General features: G+C 50.5%; 2 protein-coding genes and 1 pseudogene across 7 annotated transcripts in view; all 3 read left to right on the top strand.

The window, feature by feature from the left end:
- The window catches only part of LOC311626179 (DLA class II histocompatibility antigen, DR-1 beta chain-like), a 137,259-nt gene that overhangs the window by 24,238 nt on the left and 97,156 nt on the right, over positions 1 to 15,865 (top strand). The window lies entirely within an intron of this gene.
- Positions 2,044 to 15,865, top strand: part of LOC311626184 (DLA class II histocompatibility antigen, DR-1 beta chain-like) — a 71,230-nt gene continuing 57,408 nt past the window's right edge. The window contains exons 1-6 of one of the 2 annotated variants that reach the window (XM_084891230.1): positions 2,044 to 2,229; positions 6,395 to 6,661; positions 8,728 to 9,009; positions 9,640 to 9,750; positions 10,180 to 10,203; positions 10,473 to 10,825. In XM_084891230.1, coding sequence (XP_084747356.1) covers positions 2,130 to 2,229; positions 6,395 to 6,661; positions 8,728 to 9,009; positions 9,640 to 9,750; positions 10,180 to 10,203; positions 10,473 to 10,486 — 798 coding nt within the window. In that variant the 5' untranslated portion in view covers positions 2,044 to 2,129 and the 3' untranslated portion in view covers positions 10,487 to 10,825. Of the gene's footprint in view, positions 2,230 to 6,394; positions 6,662 to 8,727; positions 9,010 to 9,639; positions 9,751 to 10,179; positions 10,204 to 10,472; positions 10,826 to 15,865 lie in introns of those variants that run through there. The other variant, XM_084891228.1, reaches the window with a different exon arrangement.
- Positions 12,617 to 15,309, top strand: LOC311626220 (snRNA-activating protein complex subunit 2-like; annotated as a pseudogene). The gene is made up of 2 exons (XR_014797061.1): positions 12,617 to 13,276; positions 13,365 to 15,309. The product of XR_014797061.1 is annotated as an snRNA-activating protein complex subunit 2-like (transcript).

Raw genomic sequence — 15,865 nt, 5'->3', positions numbered from 1 at the left:
TTGTCCTTTCCAGAGAAGGTGCAGTGGTGAGGCGGGAATCTGGTCCAGGCACGGGAATGGCTGCGCTCAGCTGCCTCCGTTTATGGAAAATGCGGTCACTCTCCAGAAGGAGTGGCTTGTAGGCGTGCACCTCTGGGAATGAGAGATGGGAGAGCTTCTCCCGGGAGGAATGTGCCCTTCAGAGGGTGGATGCCAGGTGGTGGGTGGAGGGGCTGAGCGTGTGGGTCTGAACCACATCGTGGGCTCCACCTGGAGGCACCTTACTGCCTTGTGTCTGTGCAAAGGCCCTCAGCCGCCATCACTCTATTCTCTCCAACTGGAGGGATGAAGGCCCTTAGCTCACTGAGATGATGTGAGAATTAAACAGAAATCTGATGCAAAGAAGCCCTGTATATCCTGGGCACAGAGTACAATGCTGAGTTGCTCAATTAACTTCACTCCCATTTATATGGAGAGATAACAAACATGTGGTGTTATACAGTTTCAGAGGTGCCATGTAAAGATTGGGTATTTTATCTATTGGAAATGCCACCACAGTCAGTCTGGGTAACAGCTACACCACACGTAGTTAATAAAATTTCTAGTAATGAGAACGTTTAAGACATGGTTCCCAACATGGGGCACACCCTTCACAGGGGGCAATTTGATTTTTATGGGGGCCAATTTGAGAAAGAGTTCTTAACAGTGTTTTGCATTTCTTATGGTTCTAGGGGCCTCATACACAGTATATAGGTAGATATTGTGACATTTATGCATTTCAGGACTCTATTATATGTTTTGAAACTTTTTTTTCTGTTTTTTCAATCACCTTATACTATTACTCTTTAACAATTTCTCAGTGAGTTCTTCCTCAGTACTTCAGCTGTCCTTTCATTCTTTTATTTTTCTCTTTCATGGATGCCATGTGCTAAGCTCTTTCTCCAGTGTGTTCCCAGGTGCCCTGAGCTCAGTGACAGCACCAGGACATAAACCTGAAAACCTTTCACTCGGGTTAAAATATTGAACAACTTCCCATTTCCTTCAGTGAGTGACTTCCCCCTATAAAGAGTCACCAATTACACTCTCCAATCAGCAGCTGCCAGCCTGTAGTCATCAGTTACTAGGGGCACTGCTCCTGAGGTGTCCCCAGATTCACACCTTTCCCAGTATGGAAACACCTGGAAGGTCACAGGGGCTCTAACTGCGAGAGGCTGAGTCACTTCCCCAAATCTGCACACTCAGATGTGATGCAACAGCGAACTAAGCCAGTCAGAGAAAGAGAGTGTCACATGGTCTCCCTCATATGTGGAATCTGATGAACAAAAGAGATCCAGAGACATAGAAGCACAGAACAGACTGTCAACCTCAGATGGAAGGCAGGGGAGGGTGGGTGCGTAGAGAGAGATCAACATAGAACTTGTGTGTATGTGTGCATATGTGTGCATAACGCCTGGACACAGACAATAGTGTGGTGAAGGCCGGGGGGGTTGGGGGAGTTGAGGGCGGGGTGAGGGCAGGGGAGGCCTAGAAGAGGTCCATGGGGAATAAGGGGGACATACTAGTGTGTAATTCTTTCAAAAATAAAGATTTTTTAAATAGAACAAACTGAAGGCCTGCTAACTTGCAGTCACCTCCCTCACCCTCAGCTCCCAGCACACTCACTCACCCATTTGCAAGCGGCTCTGTCTGCAGAGAGAGACCAATGTCCCCCAAAGGCTCCAACTTGTGTGCTCATCACTGACCAGCACAGAGCAGCCTCACAACAGGGCCCAGCACAGTGTTTCTGACACGACCAGACCAAACCTTTAAAGCCTGAAATCAAAGCTTTTATTTTATTTTATTTTATTTTATTTTATTTTATTTTATTTTCAGAAGATTTATTTATAATACCCCAAACCTGGATATAATCATGATTTCAATGAAGGAATTCTAAGTATCAGAAGAGCACCTTCCTACTCCATCTCTGACCATCAACTGATGATGCTGTTCACCTCTGATGCTGATTGGCTCTCAGTACCAAGATGACCCAATCCAGGAGCAAAGAATGAGTTCCCTAGTTGGTGTTATTGGGGCTGTGGGTGGAGAAGGGTCACAGCCCTCCCTGAGTGAGATCTGCCTGCTCCCTGCCCCTGTCCTCTCTGAGCTCCAGCATGGTGTGCCTGGGGCTCCCCAGAGGCTCCTGGATGGCAGCTCTGAAGGTGATGCTGATGGCACTGAGCCCTCCCCTGGCTCGGGCCAGGGACACACCAGGTAAGTGCTCCTTGGGGGTGAGCTGATGTGGGTGAGGAAGAAAGGAAATGAGCTCTGTCACTGTGTCCAGGCCATGGCCCTTAGAAAGGGGTGGATTTTCCTCAGAGGCCACCTGCCTTTATCACAATTCTTTCCACCACAAAAGGGGCTGTGCTGGCCACTGTGAGATATGCAAGGGCCTCCATGTATCTCAGCTGTTCTTCTCCCCTCGCCTCCAATAAACCTCCCCGTCCTGTGTCCCCTTCCATTGGGGTCTTCAGATCATTGAGAAATAATGATCCATTTGTTGTATTGAGTTATACCCAAAAGAATATTTCTCTGACACTATGGGAACCAAAAGGAATTCGAGGGTATCTCTTTGAGGATCCTGTGTTCTGTCCTCAGCAGAATCTGTGATGCTGGTGCCTCTCCTTACTATGTGAGATGTACCAAGGGCCCTCTCCCACCATCACCTATCCTTTCTCCCTGAACCCCTTAAGACAGAAAAAATTCAGAGCAATTACTTAACTGAAATCCAAATGTAACGGGGAATTGTGTGTGTCCTCCCCTCTGCCATCATTTCTACACGAAGGTCTCCATCTAAAGCTGGGACCTGCTCTTTTCTGTAACCTGTCTCTGTGAGGGTGTCATCTTAGCTGCTCCCCTCCTGAGGGAGCTGCCTGTAGACATGAGAGTCCACATTGGCCAAGGCTGGTAACTGTTGTGGGGTCAAACCCTGGGTTCAAAATAAGACCACCGGAGGCTGATGATTAATTAAAAAAAGCAGGCAAGGATTTATTGAAATATCTGGCTAGGACAGCTGCGAGAGCACCACACGCAGGTGGTCTCCACACAACTGCACTGTTTCAGGGGTAGGCAGTCCCTTTTAAAGGTTCAAACCAGAGGAATTTTCCTTTGTTCTAAATTCTAAATCTTAAAGACTACATTCTAAAGACTGGGGTCAGCCTGCAGGGTCATTGCTAGTCACACCCTGCTGGACATTGGAATGTGGCCCTATCTTGCGATAGCCGATGACATAGAAGCAGAGCTCAGAGGTTATCTTCAGTTTCTATCTCTGAAGGTTATTGAGTCAGTGGGAATTAATCTCCTGTGGTCCTGGTCCCAGGTAAGGGAAAATTGCTTTAGCCTCCAGGTCTCCACCTGAAAGCTAAGGTAAATAGTGCCCCCCCCCCCCCCCATGTTTAATCAGGTGCAAGAGCCAAACTAGAAGGGTTAAAATTCAAACAGCAGTTTTTACCAAAGTATTGTTGCCACTATATTTCAGTAACCTGATGCCTCCTGCTATTACTAGGGGCAGGAGTCAGTTAGAATGTGAATTAGTTTGAACTTTGAATGGGATTCAAGTGGCCATGACTGTAGTTTCTACTTGTTAACGAAAAAAACCATTGAAACCTGTAAAGAATTTTTGTGAGTTTATTTGAGCCAAACATATGCCGGGAAGCAGAACCTCAAGGGATTGAGATAATGCTCCAGAGAATGGCGGGTTACATTTCTCTATTTAGACACTGAAATCAAAGGAGGGACAGAGGTGGGTTACATGAAATTCATTGGTGATGGAGTAAGGAGGCGGGAGAAAGCAAGATGGTGGGAAACCCCTGGGATTAGATAAAAAGTAAAATGCTGGAGGCATACTTAGGTGAGTGCAGGAACAATTAATATGATAACGAAGAAATTTGATGCATCGGTTCTGGCTCCCACCACGTTAGGTTGTGCCCGAGGGGCTCCAGAAAAAGGGAAGTTACAAGTTACCCAGACATTTCATAGATATGTTATCTTAGAGGCAGGAAGGCAAATGGGCTCAGTAAAGAAGATCAAAGTTGATCTTTGTCTGGAAAAATATCGGCCTAGGAAATGACTACCCACTATAACCTGGTTGTAATTAAAATATTTAATTTTCAAAACATCTTTTGTGGTTATCTTAGGTCTCTGGGTTTGCAAGACTGCCACGCAGGCCTTCCCTGAGCCTGTCAGGTTAGCATGTGGCTCTTTTCTTTCACATACTGTAGACAAGCCGTGGGCCAGTGGCCATTAGAGTAAGAAAGAAGACGATGTGGAGGATAAATGATGACTTGCTGATTGGGTAGCAATGTGGGATCCCTTATCACGACCCGCATGGTTCAGGGTTCCACGTTAGAGTCTGGTTTCTGGAGAAGGCTGAACACAAATGAAGAGAGTGGGAAAAAGTTAATTTGGGATAATGGAGTGCCAGGCAGGAGTATACCTCTGTCTAGAGGGAGGATTACCCCATGCTCTGGCCTTTTGCCATCCCTTTGATGGAGGTTCTGAGAATAAAGACATCCTTTAGGCAGAAATTTCAACAACAGAAAATCAACAAGAATTTACACATAATTAACAAGTTGAAGTTACTTTAACTACCACTATCTCAAGTAAACCCTGAATTGATAGCTCTGACCATTCAGAGCCATTAAGGTTGGCCAGCCCTTTTTACATTTGACTACTAGCAACAATGTTCAGTTTCTCGCATAGCCAGGCAAAGAAACAGGTGGATCTTGGTTCTGAACAAATTTATTTTGATTAAAAAAAAAAAATTACTCTACATTGGTACTAGATTCCTAAAATATATAAATTCCATATATACCAAGCCTTTCCACAGATATAATATTGGCTTAATTTTTATTGTAATTCTCAGCTGCCAACTAATCAACAATGGCTTTCATCCCAAATTTCTCAGAAGGTTCACACACACACCCCTTCCTCCCTGGGGGACATCTGCCACATTTAAAGCCATGTTTGGGGTCACATGGGGGTTCTCTGACAGCTGGTGGGATGCCTTGTGCAGCCCACTGTGTACAGAGCACCCACCCCACCCACACAGAACAGTGCTGAGGTGGGGAACACTGCTGGACACGGGCTGTTTCTGAACATTCTGGACTCACCTTCATGCACAGGCACCTTCCAGTGCAGGTTTTCTTTAGCTCATTTCATTACCAAATAGAACAACCGGCCAAACACACACAGTCCACTCTTGCTTTCCAGGTGGTTCAAGACCCACGGGCCCCTCCAGCCCTTTGAACAAACAAACACCAAACAGTTACACAAACTCACCACTTCCTTGTTGAATCCATTCAGTCACTTGAATTTTAAATCCTTCCTTCTTATCTGCCTTATGCGATGTTAGTCCAAACGCCATGAGTTCTGTCACTGCGTGTCTGCTGACCGTCCACGTCTCTCCTTATGAGTCCCCATCGCGGTGAGCCCTGTTCTCAGGAAGGGCCTCCCGTTCCTGCAGGGACTCCCCCACCAGAGAGGGGGTCAGAGCTCCCATTCATCCCCTGACTCTCTCCACGGCTGTGCTCTGGGTCTCTGCGCCTCCTGGCTGGACATGCAGGAAAGAGAGTGAGTCTTATTGGGATTGGGGTGTAACCCCTGAGCTCCTCAGTACTCTCCGCTACAGGGAGCAGAAGGCCCCCTCACTCACCCCCAGGCTCCCAGCACCCCGACTCCTCCAGGCTCTGTCCCCTCCCGCCCACTGTCTGGGCTCAGAGCCGGGTCTCTGGTTCCCAGGAGGCCATGGGTTCCCTCAGGCTTCGCAGGTGGCAGTGCCTTCCCCTGAAATGTGCCCCCCCCCCCCCCCCATCACACACACACACACACACACACACACACACACACCCTTCAGGCCACATCCTGTCCCTCAGGCCACTGGCCCCGCCCTGATGGACTGGGATCCTGCTGTCCCTGCTCCAGACCCCCTTCCCTGACATCTCCCTCCTGTGTGACCCGCCTGGGGTTGGCTGTGCCCGCACTTTGGTGAATTCTAAGCTCAGGGCGAAGGGTGATGCCAGGTTTCCTGCCTGGACCCGGGGCAGCTGGGCCTGGCACGGGGTCCCCTGCCCAGGGGGTGACAGGAGGAGGCGGGTGTGGGGATCGGGAAAGGCTGGGGGGGGGAGGGGGGGCCTAGGAGGAGGCGGTGATGGCACAGTCCTCGCCCAGCCCGGAGCCCGGAGCCCCGCGGGAAGCCCAGTGGGTCCCAGTGGCTGAGGTCCCAGGGGTCTCCCTGCCTGTGGCCTCCCTCCAGCCCCAGAGGAGGGGGCAGGTGCTGGCAGTGGGGTGCCGGGTCCTGTGTGCCCTCCGCCTGGGCACCCCGCACTGGGCGGCGTCACCATCATCTCTTACTTGCGTGACGGTCCTTCTGTCCCCGCAGCACACTTCCTGTGGCATGGGAAAGCCGAGTGTCATTTCTCCAACGGGACGGAGCGGGTGCGGCTCCTGAACAGACACATCTACAACCAGGAGGAGTTCATGCGCTTCGACAGCGACCTGGGGGAGTTCATCGCGGTGACGGAGCTGGGGTGGCCCATCGCTGAGTACATGAACAGCCAGAAGGACTACCTGAAGCGGTTGCGGACCGCACTGGACTGGTTCTGCAGAAAAAGCTACAGGGCATTTGAGTACCTGGTGCAGCTGCACAGTGAGCGGGGGCAGAGGGACAGGGGAGGAGGTGGCGGGGGCGGGGGGAAGGGTGCCCACCCGGGGCTGTGAGGAGCACCTGAGGGGCCTGGGGGTGGCTGTGGGGACCCTGAGGTCCCGTCCTGTGTAGGGGTGTTGCCAGGGTTCCCATCCGTGTCCAGTCAGGGGAGGGTTTGGGGAGCAGAGGGGAGGGAGGGAGGTGGGGGGTGTGAGGAGACAGTCTGTCTGCCTTGGCCAAACTGCCCCCACCCCACCTTGAGCCCTGGAATAGGGGTGCTGGGTGCACCAGCCTCTCCCTGGGGGAGGGTCAGGCTGGGTGTGAGGGCGGGGCCTCCGGGGCCCCCTGGCCTTTCTGAGCTCCTTTAGTCTGAGTGTCTGTTCCCCTTCGTGCACCTGTGTGGACACAGGGGTGATGGGACCAGGCGCCACACTGTAGCTTTGTGACTTCACACACTGAGGTGACATCCACACCGCGCTGGCAGTACTGAAGTAATTACACGTTAACTTTCTAGAATTGTGGCACTTTACCTCACATTCTATTTTGTTAAATCTTTTTTCAATATTGCCAAATACTCAATTGAAATTTTGATTATTACTTTTAATTCATCCTTCTTTCATTTCTCAGTTCTGGAACATTTTTCCCGTGCGTGTTGGCTGATGGCTGTTCCTGCTCTAGGAATGGCCTATTGTCCGTCAGCCCTGGGTCTGGGCCTTTTCTCAGAGATTTTCCGGTTCTCTAGGCAGCCAGAGGGACACTTTGCTGACATGGATTCAGCATTTCTCCAGCTCCTGGCTTGTGTTTTCATTCTCTTTTGTTACTTTCCATGTTAGCAATTTAAACATCTTTAAGGTAATGAAATGTTTTGCAAAGTTGTTAGCAGCGACTTTTAAAAATATACATATTTTTATTGATTTCAGAGAGGAAGGAAGAGGGAGAGAGAGAATCATTGATTGATTGCCTCCTGAACACCCCACACTGGGGATCTAGCCTGCAACCTGGGCATGTGCCCAGACTAGAATTTGAACCATGATCTCCTGGTTCGTAGGACCACACCCCACCATTGAGCCACACAGGCCCAGGCTGCTAGCAATGATTTTCCATCAATCTTAAACCTACTCTTTTAGGGTAAAATAAAAATGTTTTTCCCAGGTTTCCCCTCCCTTTCCTGCAACTCCTGCACCAACTTCTCTTCTCTCCCCTCATTATATTTATTGAGCCTGGTCTCAGGCAGGAGGCACACATGTCAATGAATCCCAGCCCTGCCCAGAGCTCCAATGTCAGACTGAAAAGAGACAATTATAAATGACAGGAATCCCAATAACAGACCGGCTTCTGTGAAAAGCAGCGGGTGGCTCAGTGAGCAACACTATAAGTGGTATAATGGGGGCTGCCCTGTTCCTCCCTCTCCCTCAGGACTCAGCCCTGGAGCTGGGGAATCCCTTCCTCCTGCTCCAGGGGGACCATCTCTGTGTTCCAGGGGTGACCGCATTCCCAGGACTCCACACCCTGAGTCCCATCCTCCCTAAGCCAGGGCCCAGCTTCTCCCTCTGCTCTCCTCACATTCTCTCTCCACATGTAATAAACAGGGACACAGAGTGAGGGCTGTGTTTCAGCTGCCATTGTGCATATGTTAGGCCCATTGGTCCTCATGTGTCCCGAAGCAATGAGTTAGTATGATCACCCCCTGGTGGGTGAGGAGCTGAGCAGAGAGATCTCCCAGGATCACCAGGAAGAGGCAGAGCCCGGATGTGTCCCAGGCAGCGCTGCTCCAGAACCTCACTTTAACGCACACACTCTGTGCCTCGCACACATCTGTGAACACTTCCATTCAACAATGAGGAGCTGTTTCAAGTGAAAACTCCCCGTGATATCCTCAGAGTCTCCCCCGTCCAGTGGCCCTGGCTGGAGGCTGAGATTAAAGGCCCATGGCACTGACTCCTGCGGGGCCACAGGGCGGTTTGGGGGGGGGCCTGCCCGGGCCTGGGGCTGGGACCAGAGACCAGGCTAAAGGGGAGCACCAGGGGCTGCCTGTCTGCTCACGTCTCCCTCCGCCTCCTCTGTCCCAGCTGCGCCCACAGTGACCGTGTTCCCTGCAAAGACCCAGCGCCTGCAGCACCACCACCTCCTGGTCTGCTCCGTGAACGGCTTCTACCCGGGCCACATTGAGGTCCGCTGGCTGCGGGATGGCCGGGAAGAGCAGGCCGGGGTGGTGTCCACAGGCCTGATCCGGAACGGGGACTGGACCTTCCAGATGCTGGTGATGCTGGAAACAGTGCCCCGGAGCGGGGAGGTCTACACCTGCCAAGTGGAGCACCCCAGCAGCTCCAGCCCCATCAGCGTGGAATGGAGTGAGACGCCTTCTGACCTCCCCACTCCCCCCCCCCGCCGGGGGGCTTTGCTTGTCCCTGAGGCCAGGGTCCCTCTCCCCACACCCCGTTTTCCTTTGCTGGGGTCTCTCCCTCAGCAAGGCCACAGGGCAGCCCGCGATCGCTCTGTGGACACCCATAGCCCTGGGAGGCCATTCCTGCCCTGCTTTCATTCCCACCCTCTCCCGTCATGATGCCCCTTGGCCCTGGCACCGCCCCCTTTGGGCTGGGCAGGTGCTTCTGCCTACGCTGAGCTGCCCACTGTGATCTGGAGGAGGCACGTCCTCCACAGCATGGGGACCCTCCTACCCGGGAGAGCCCCATCTGCTCTGTGTCTGCGGCTCTGTCACCCGGGCCAAGTACCGACGGTCACCGCGCCCGGGCTCCGCAGCCCTCAGAGGCCGAAGCAGAGGCCTTGGTTCAGGAGTGAGGGCACCTGAGGCCAGTGCTGGGCCTTTACCTGCTCAGTGTGACCTCAGTCTCTCCCGGAAATGGCTATTCTTCTGCTTCCTCTAGGGCAGCCCCCTAAGCACCACCCCCAGCCCTCCCCCAGGGTCTCCAGTAGAGAAGGTGCTTTGGGCTAAAGCCACTGAAACCAGCCTCTCCTCCCAGGGGCCCAGTCCGGATCCGCACGGAGCAAGGTACTGAGTGGGGCCGGGGGCTTCGTGCTGGGGCTGCTCTTCCTCGGGGCGGGGCTGCTCATCTCCTTCAGGGCGCGGAAAGGTAAGGAGCCCCTGGCAGCGAGGCCCCATAGGGTGGGGGACGGGGCTTTGCTGGCTGAGCTGTGGGGTGGCAGCGCCCTAGAGGCTTCTCTCTCCCTGTGGGTCTCCCGTGTCCTGGAAACGCAGACTCACTAGTCCCTGGTTCTCAGGGTGGAGACATGAGGAGCCAGGGCTGTGGGCTAGAGACGGGTTCACACGCACAGGCTTTGGGTGCAGATCCTGGGGCACATGGAGGAGCAGGCCCTGTATTCACTGAGGACTCTGGATGTGAGGACTTCTGGGCCCCTGCTCTGGGCTCTGCTCTGGGCTCTGCTCTGGTGTCAGCGGGTGGGGGTGCTGCCGGATAAGCTCAGGTGGCCTGGGCGGGGACCCTGTGTTTGGGTCATACTTACCTTCCTATGTTTAAGCAGCATCTTCCTTCTCTTCCCAGGACACTCTGGACTTCAGCCCACAGGTAAGGCTCTTTAATCCTCTTAGGGCCCCATTGGCTTTCCATAGAACAGAAGGTGCAGGGGAGGAGCCAGGGGACAGAGGGGGAGCCTGGGGTGGCTCTGGCCCCGCCCACAGGACAGCCCCTCCTCCTGCTGGTGAGAGGCAGCTCTAGAGCAGCTCTGCCTCCTGTGGCCTCAGAGCTTCTTCTCACTTGGGAGCCACAGCAGGAGGCCTGGGAGGGCAGCGCCCCTGCTGGCTGGGCCTGGGAACTGCACTGTCATCTGTCTGCAGGGCTCCTTAGCTGAGGTGGCCATGGTGACAGACAGTGCAAGAAAGACCCTGTTGTCAAGCCATAGGCAGCCTATAGAGGTTTCCTGCTGGGCTCTCACTCCACGCGAGCCACCTGGGCTCTGGCTGGTCCTGGCCCCTGACCCCGCAGTTGCCCCTCCCTGCTGGTTCCTCCCAGCCCTGGACCTGGAGGTCCAGTGTTGGCTGCAGAGCCTCAGCTCCATCTTCCCCTTCCCTCTGTGTTCAACCCTCGCAGTCTGCTGTGCACCTTAGCTCAGCTCTGCCAACATTTCTTAATAAAATTTTCCTCAATTAAATACAGAGTGAAATCATCCACTCACAGGCTTCAAGGACAGGAAGTAGGGAGACGAGGTTTTCTTCATCCTTTCCTGCTTTGCATGAGTCTTCCATCCTGTAATCGGGCTGGTTCCTGAGCCAGGAGGGAGCCTGCAATGGACCGAACACGGTGGTCTCCCATGTCAGTGCTCCTCAAAAACAAGTGCACAGTTTCCTTTCCCCAGGGATACGGAGAGGGGACAGCAAGTGTAAGAAATGCAAGCCAGCCCAGCCGCTGTGGTCAGAGTTGAGTGTGGACCTATGAAGTAGGGTCACCATTCAATTCCAGGTTAGGCCTGGGAAGGCAGCCCATCAATTATTCTCTCTCATCATTGAGGTTTCTATCTCTCTCTCTCTCCCACTTCCTTCCTCTCTGAAAGGCAGAAAGTTATTTAAAAAAGAAAGAAAGAAAGAAAGAAAGAAAGAAAGAAAGAAAGAAGGAAAATAAAAACAGGCCACTTATAAGGATCTGATGTCTTCACAGTTTCTATAATCCTTTACATTTCTCAGATTTTTTAAATGAAGTTACTAATTCGGTACCTCCTGAAGCCCCCTTTTACAATGTTAGTCTATTGATGGCCTCCACACCTCAGTCTCTGTGCCTCAGATAAACGCGTGCTGTGCTGACTCTGCCCTGAGGTGCACCTTCCCCAGGAGTCGATCCCCGAGGCCACCAGGACAGAGCTGCACCTCCAGTGGGAAAGGTGCGCTTCTGAGGCCTCCAGCGTGTTGGCAAACTCCCTGTCTGTCACAGGAAACCCCGTGTGTCCCTCTCTGAGCACCAACCAGGGCCAATGCTGGGCACCAGGGGGGCGGGTGGCTCCCTGCTGGGCCACCAGCATGCAAGCCTCTGCACTGGAGGGAGCAGGAGAGCTCCTGAGGGGGGGCCTCCCAGTGCGTGTGAGCAAGGAGCAGCAGAGTTCTATGCAGCGTTTTGTTTAATAAGACAGAGGAGGAGAAAGGACATAAGATAAACCTGTTCATTTCATCCACCTGTTTATTTTCCTACCTATCAGCCATCTGTCTATAGAAACGGGACAGATTTTTCAATGGTTGTCTACAGGGCAAAATGAGGGAATAGGTTGAAGGATTCTGTACTTTTGTGAATAGCCAGCTAAAGACACCTGGCGTGCACAGAGAAGATCCTGAACAAGTCTCTCTCCTTCTAGACTGGGAGAGGTGGCTACTTCACTTAATTCATAGAATCAAACACATAGAGACAGCCGCATGGAGAAGACAGATAAATCTATTCCAAATAAAGAAATGGAAAAATAAAATAAAAAGAACTAAATGAAACTGAAATAAGCTATTTACCAGATAAAGACTTAAAAGTAAACACTGGTTGTAAGTATGCTCAATGAACTCTGGATTGGAATAGATGAACTCTATGAAAACTTAAATAAATAGATAGAAAAATATTTAAAACAACCAATCAGAACTGAGGAATATGATCATTTAAATCAGTGTTTCCCAACCTTCTCTCATGATGAGAATCACCTGGTGGAGTTGTTAAACCACAGATTCCTGAATCCCAACTAAGAAGTGCTAAAAACTAGAATTTTTGGGAACATATAGGTAAAATTGTATACTTAACTAGTGCTCTAAGACAGATGTTATATACAGAGCACTAAGTTAGGTATGCAATTTTATCTATATGTTCTCAAAAATTCTAGTTTAGCACTTCTTAGTTGGGATTCAGGAATCTGTGTTTTAACAACTCCACCAGGTGATTCTCATCATGAGAGAAGTTTGGGAAACACTGATTTAAATGAAAACAAAAATATGGCCGTAGCCCCGCCCCCAGGGGCGCGGCCCGGCCCGCCAACTCCGCCTTTGCTGGCATGAAGCCTCCCCCGCGGCGCCGAGCGGCCCCGAGCGGCCCCGGCGCGCTATCTGGGCGAGGTGGCCGCCGCCGCCGGCTGGAGCGCCCTCGAGAAGCGGCAGCTGCTCCGGCTACTGCAGGCGCGGCGGGGCCAGCCGGAGCCGGACGCCGCCGAGCTGGCCGGGGAGCTGCCGGGCCGGAGCGAGGCTGAGATTCGGGATTTCCTCCAGCAGCTCAAGAACCGTGTGGCCCGGGAAGCCATTCAGAAGGTGCATCCAGGTGGCCTAGGGTCAAAGGCATCCGCCCCCAGCTCCCATGGAGGTGTGGATGGACCTGGCTAAGAAGATAACAGGCCCCCTGGAGGAAGCTCTGACCGTGGCTTTCTCACAGGCGCTCACCATCATGGCTGTGGAGCCCGTCAGCCTCCTGTACTCCAAGCCGTCCAAGCCTACGCAGGCGTGTGGAAAACTGCTGCCCCTTAACACCCCCAGCAGACAAGAGAACCCGAGCCCTGAGGCTAGTGGCCCCACCCCTGAAGCACCTGTTGGCCCCTCTGCTGAGGGAGACCTCGAAGTGGACTTTGAAAAGATCTACAAGTACCTGTCATCAGTCTCCCACAGCTCCCAAGGCCCTGAGCTTTCCCCAGCCGGTGAGAACGGGGGAGGGGGCTCTGGTGGTGGGGTTCAGGCAACAAGTCCTGACCTCCTCTTACCCTTCTCCTCGCCATCCACCACCAGAGTCAGCCGTGGTCCTTGACCTGCTCATGTCACTTCCTGAGGAGCTGTCTCACCTGCCCTGTGCAGCCCTGGTTGAGCATATGATGGATACATACTTACACCTGATGGCCCCCCAGTCTGACCCGGGCAGTGGGAACATGGGACCAGAAGCTGAGGTTTGTGGGACTGGCTCTAGGGGGCAAGAGGAGTCCAGTCAGGCCAACACCCAGGCCCCTGAGAATGCCAGGCCCAGCAAACCGAGATCTGCCTGGCAAGCAGTTGGAGTTTGCCCCCTGAACCCATTTCTGATGCCCCTGGAGCTTCTGGGCCAGGTAGCTACCCCTGCAAAGTGAGGGTCCCAGCAGGCCGAGCACACACCAGGCATCTGTGGCTCCTGGCCTTCAGCACTGCTTGGGCTGGCACTGCGTCTTCACGAGGACCTGGTCCTGGTGGGAAGCCCCTCACTCGGTGTGCAGTGCCAAGTGGCCTTCAGGACGTTCCATACACAGGGGTCTCAGAAACAGAAGTCCAGCCACAGATCTTAAGTGGGGGCAGCCAGGTGGCTGGGATAAAATCATCATCAAAAACTGCCCCCTCCCTTCCTGCATCCTGTTGCTTTTGCCCTATAACTGAATAAAGTTGTTAATCTGTCAAAAAAAAAAAAAAAAAAAGAAGAAAAAAAAAAAGAAAACAAAAATACTCTGGAGGGAATCAACAGCAGATTAGTTGAGGCAGGAGAATGAGTCAGCAAGCTAAAAGACAAGGTTGTGAAAGTCAATCACAACAGCAAAAAGAAAAAAATAATGTTTTCGAAAGTGAGGATAGTTTAAGTGACTATGGGGCAACTTCAAGTGTGCCAACATTTGAATCATAGGGGTCCCAGAAGGAGAAGAGAAAAAAAGGGATGTAAAGCCTATTTAAAGAGATAATGACTGAAAAGAGAAAACTTCCCCAACCTGGTGAGGAAAACAGATGTTCAAATCCAGAAAGCACAGAGAGTTCTAAACAATATGATCCCAAATATGCCCATATCAAGATACACCATATTTAAAATCTTAAAGGCAGCAAGAGGAAAACCAACTATTTATGTACAAGGGATCCTTAATAAGACTATCAGCTGATTTTACAGCAGATACTTTTCAGGCCAGAAGGGAATGGCACAAAATATTCAGTGATGAAAGGTAGAAACTTACAACCTAAGTATTCAGGATTAAAGTAGTCATAAACAGTTCCCCAGACAAAGTAATGTTGAAAGATTTCATCAACACTCAACAAGCATTAAAGAAAAGTCAAGGGAACTTCTTTAAATGGAAAATACCAAAACTAAAAATAAGAAAATATTAGAAAGAAAAAATGTTCACTGATAAAGGCAAATTTGTAAGTGTAGTAGATCAACCAATTATAAAGCTAGAATGAAGATTATCACAACAAAAGTAGCTAAACCACTGTAATACATTGAGGGATACACACACAAAAGAAGAGGTAAAATATGATTTCAAAAACATTAACATGGGGATGAGTATACAATGTAATTTTAGAATGCATTTGAACTAAAGCAACAACCAACTTAAAAATCATTGCTATAAACATAGCTTGCTATGTATGAATCTTATGGCAACCAAAACCAAAAATCTATAATACATACAGTGAAAAATGTAGAAAAAGAACCCAAGCAATATACTAAGAAAGTCATCAATGTACAAGAACCATATGATCAAGAGCCATAGCTGGTTTGGCTCAGTGGATAGGGTTGACCTGGGGAATGAAGGTCTCACAGCAATATTTCATGATCTCACTTATTTATGGAAAATAAAGAACATTATAACCTCATGAACAAAAATATAGATACAGAAGCAGTAAAGCATCGAACAGACTGTCAAATTACAGCAGGAAGGCTGGGGAGTGTTGGGGTTGGGTAAGAGATCAACTGAAGAACTTGTTAGCATGTATATAAGCATAACCAATGGACACAAGGCTCTGGGGGTGGGGGAGTAAGGGCAAGTGCCTGGGGGTGGGGGGAGTTGGTGGAAGGTCAATGGCAGAACAAAGGAGACATGTGTACTACTATTTGTAATACTTTAACCAATAATAATAAAAATACTATATAAAAACATTTCTCTGTCTTTCCTTCTCTCTTTCACTCTCTCTGAAAATCAATGAAAAAATATTCTTGAGTGAGAATTTTTTAAAAAGAAAGAAAGAGCAAAGAAGTATAAAAGCAACCAAAAAACAATTAATAAAATGGCAATAAGTCTATACCTGTCAATAATTACTTTAATTGTAAATGGATTCGATATTCAAATCAAAAGACAGGGTGACTTGCATGGATTCAAATACAAGACCTGTCATATGTCTATAAGAGACCCATTCAGTTCAAAAGACACATGCAGACAAAAAGTGAAGGGATAGAAAAGGTATTTTATGCAAATAGAAATGAAAAGAAAGCTGCAGTAGTGATAATTATGTCAGACAAAATAGACTTTCAAACAAAGACTATAGCAAGGAACAAAGAAGGGCTTTCC

This window comes from Pipistrellus hanaki (genome assembly GCF_964339955.1).
Source record: "Pipistrellus hanaki genome assembly, chromosome: 7".
NCBI classification, from domain to species: Eukaryota; Metazoa; Chordata; class Mammalia; order Chiroptera; family Vespertilionidae; genus Pipistrellus; species Pipistrellus hanaki.
This window is presented reverse-complemented; position numbering and strand designations above follow the sequence as displayed.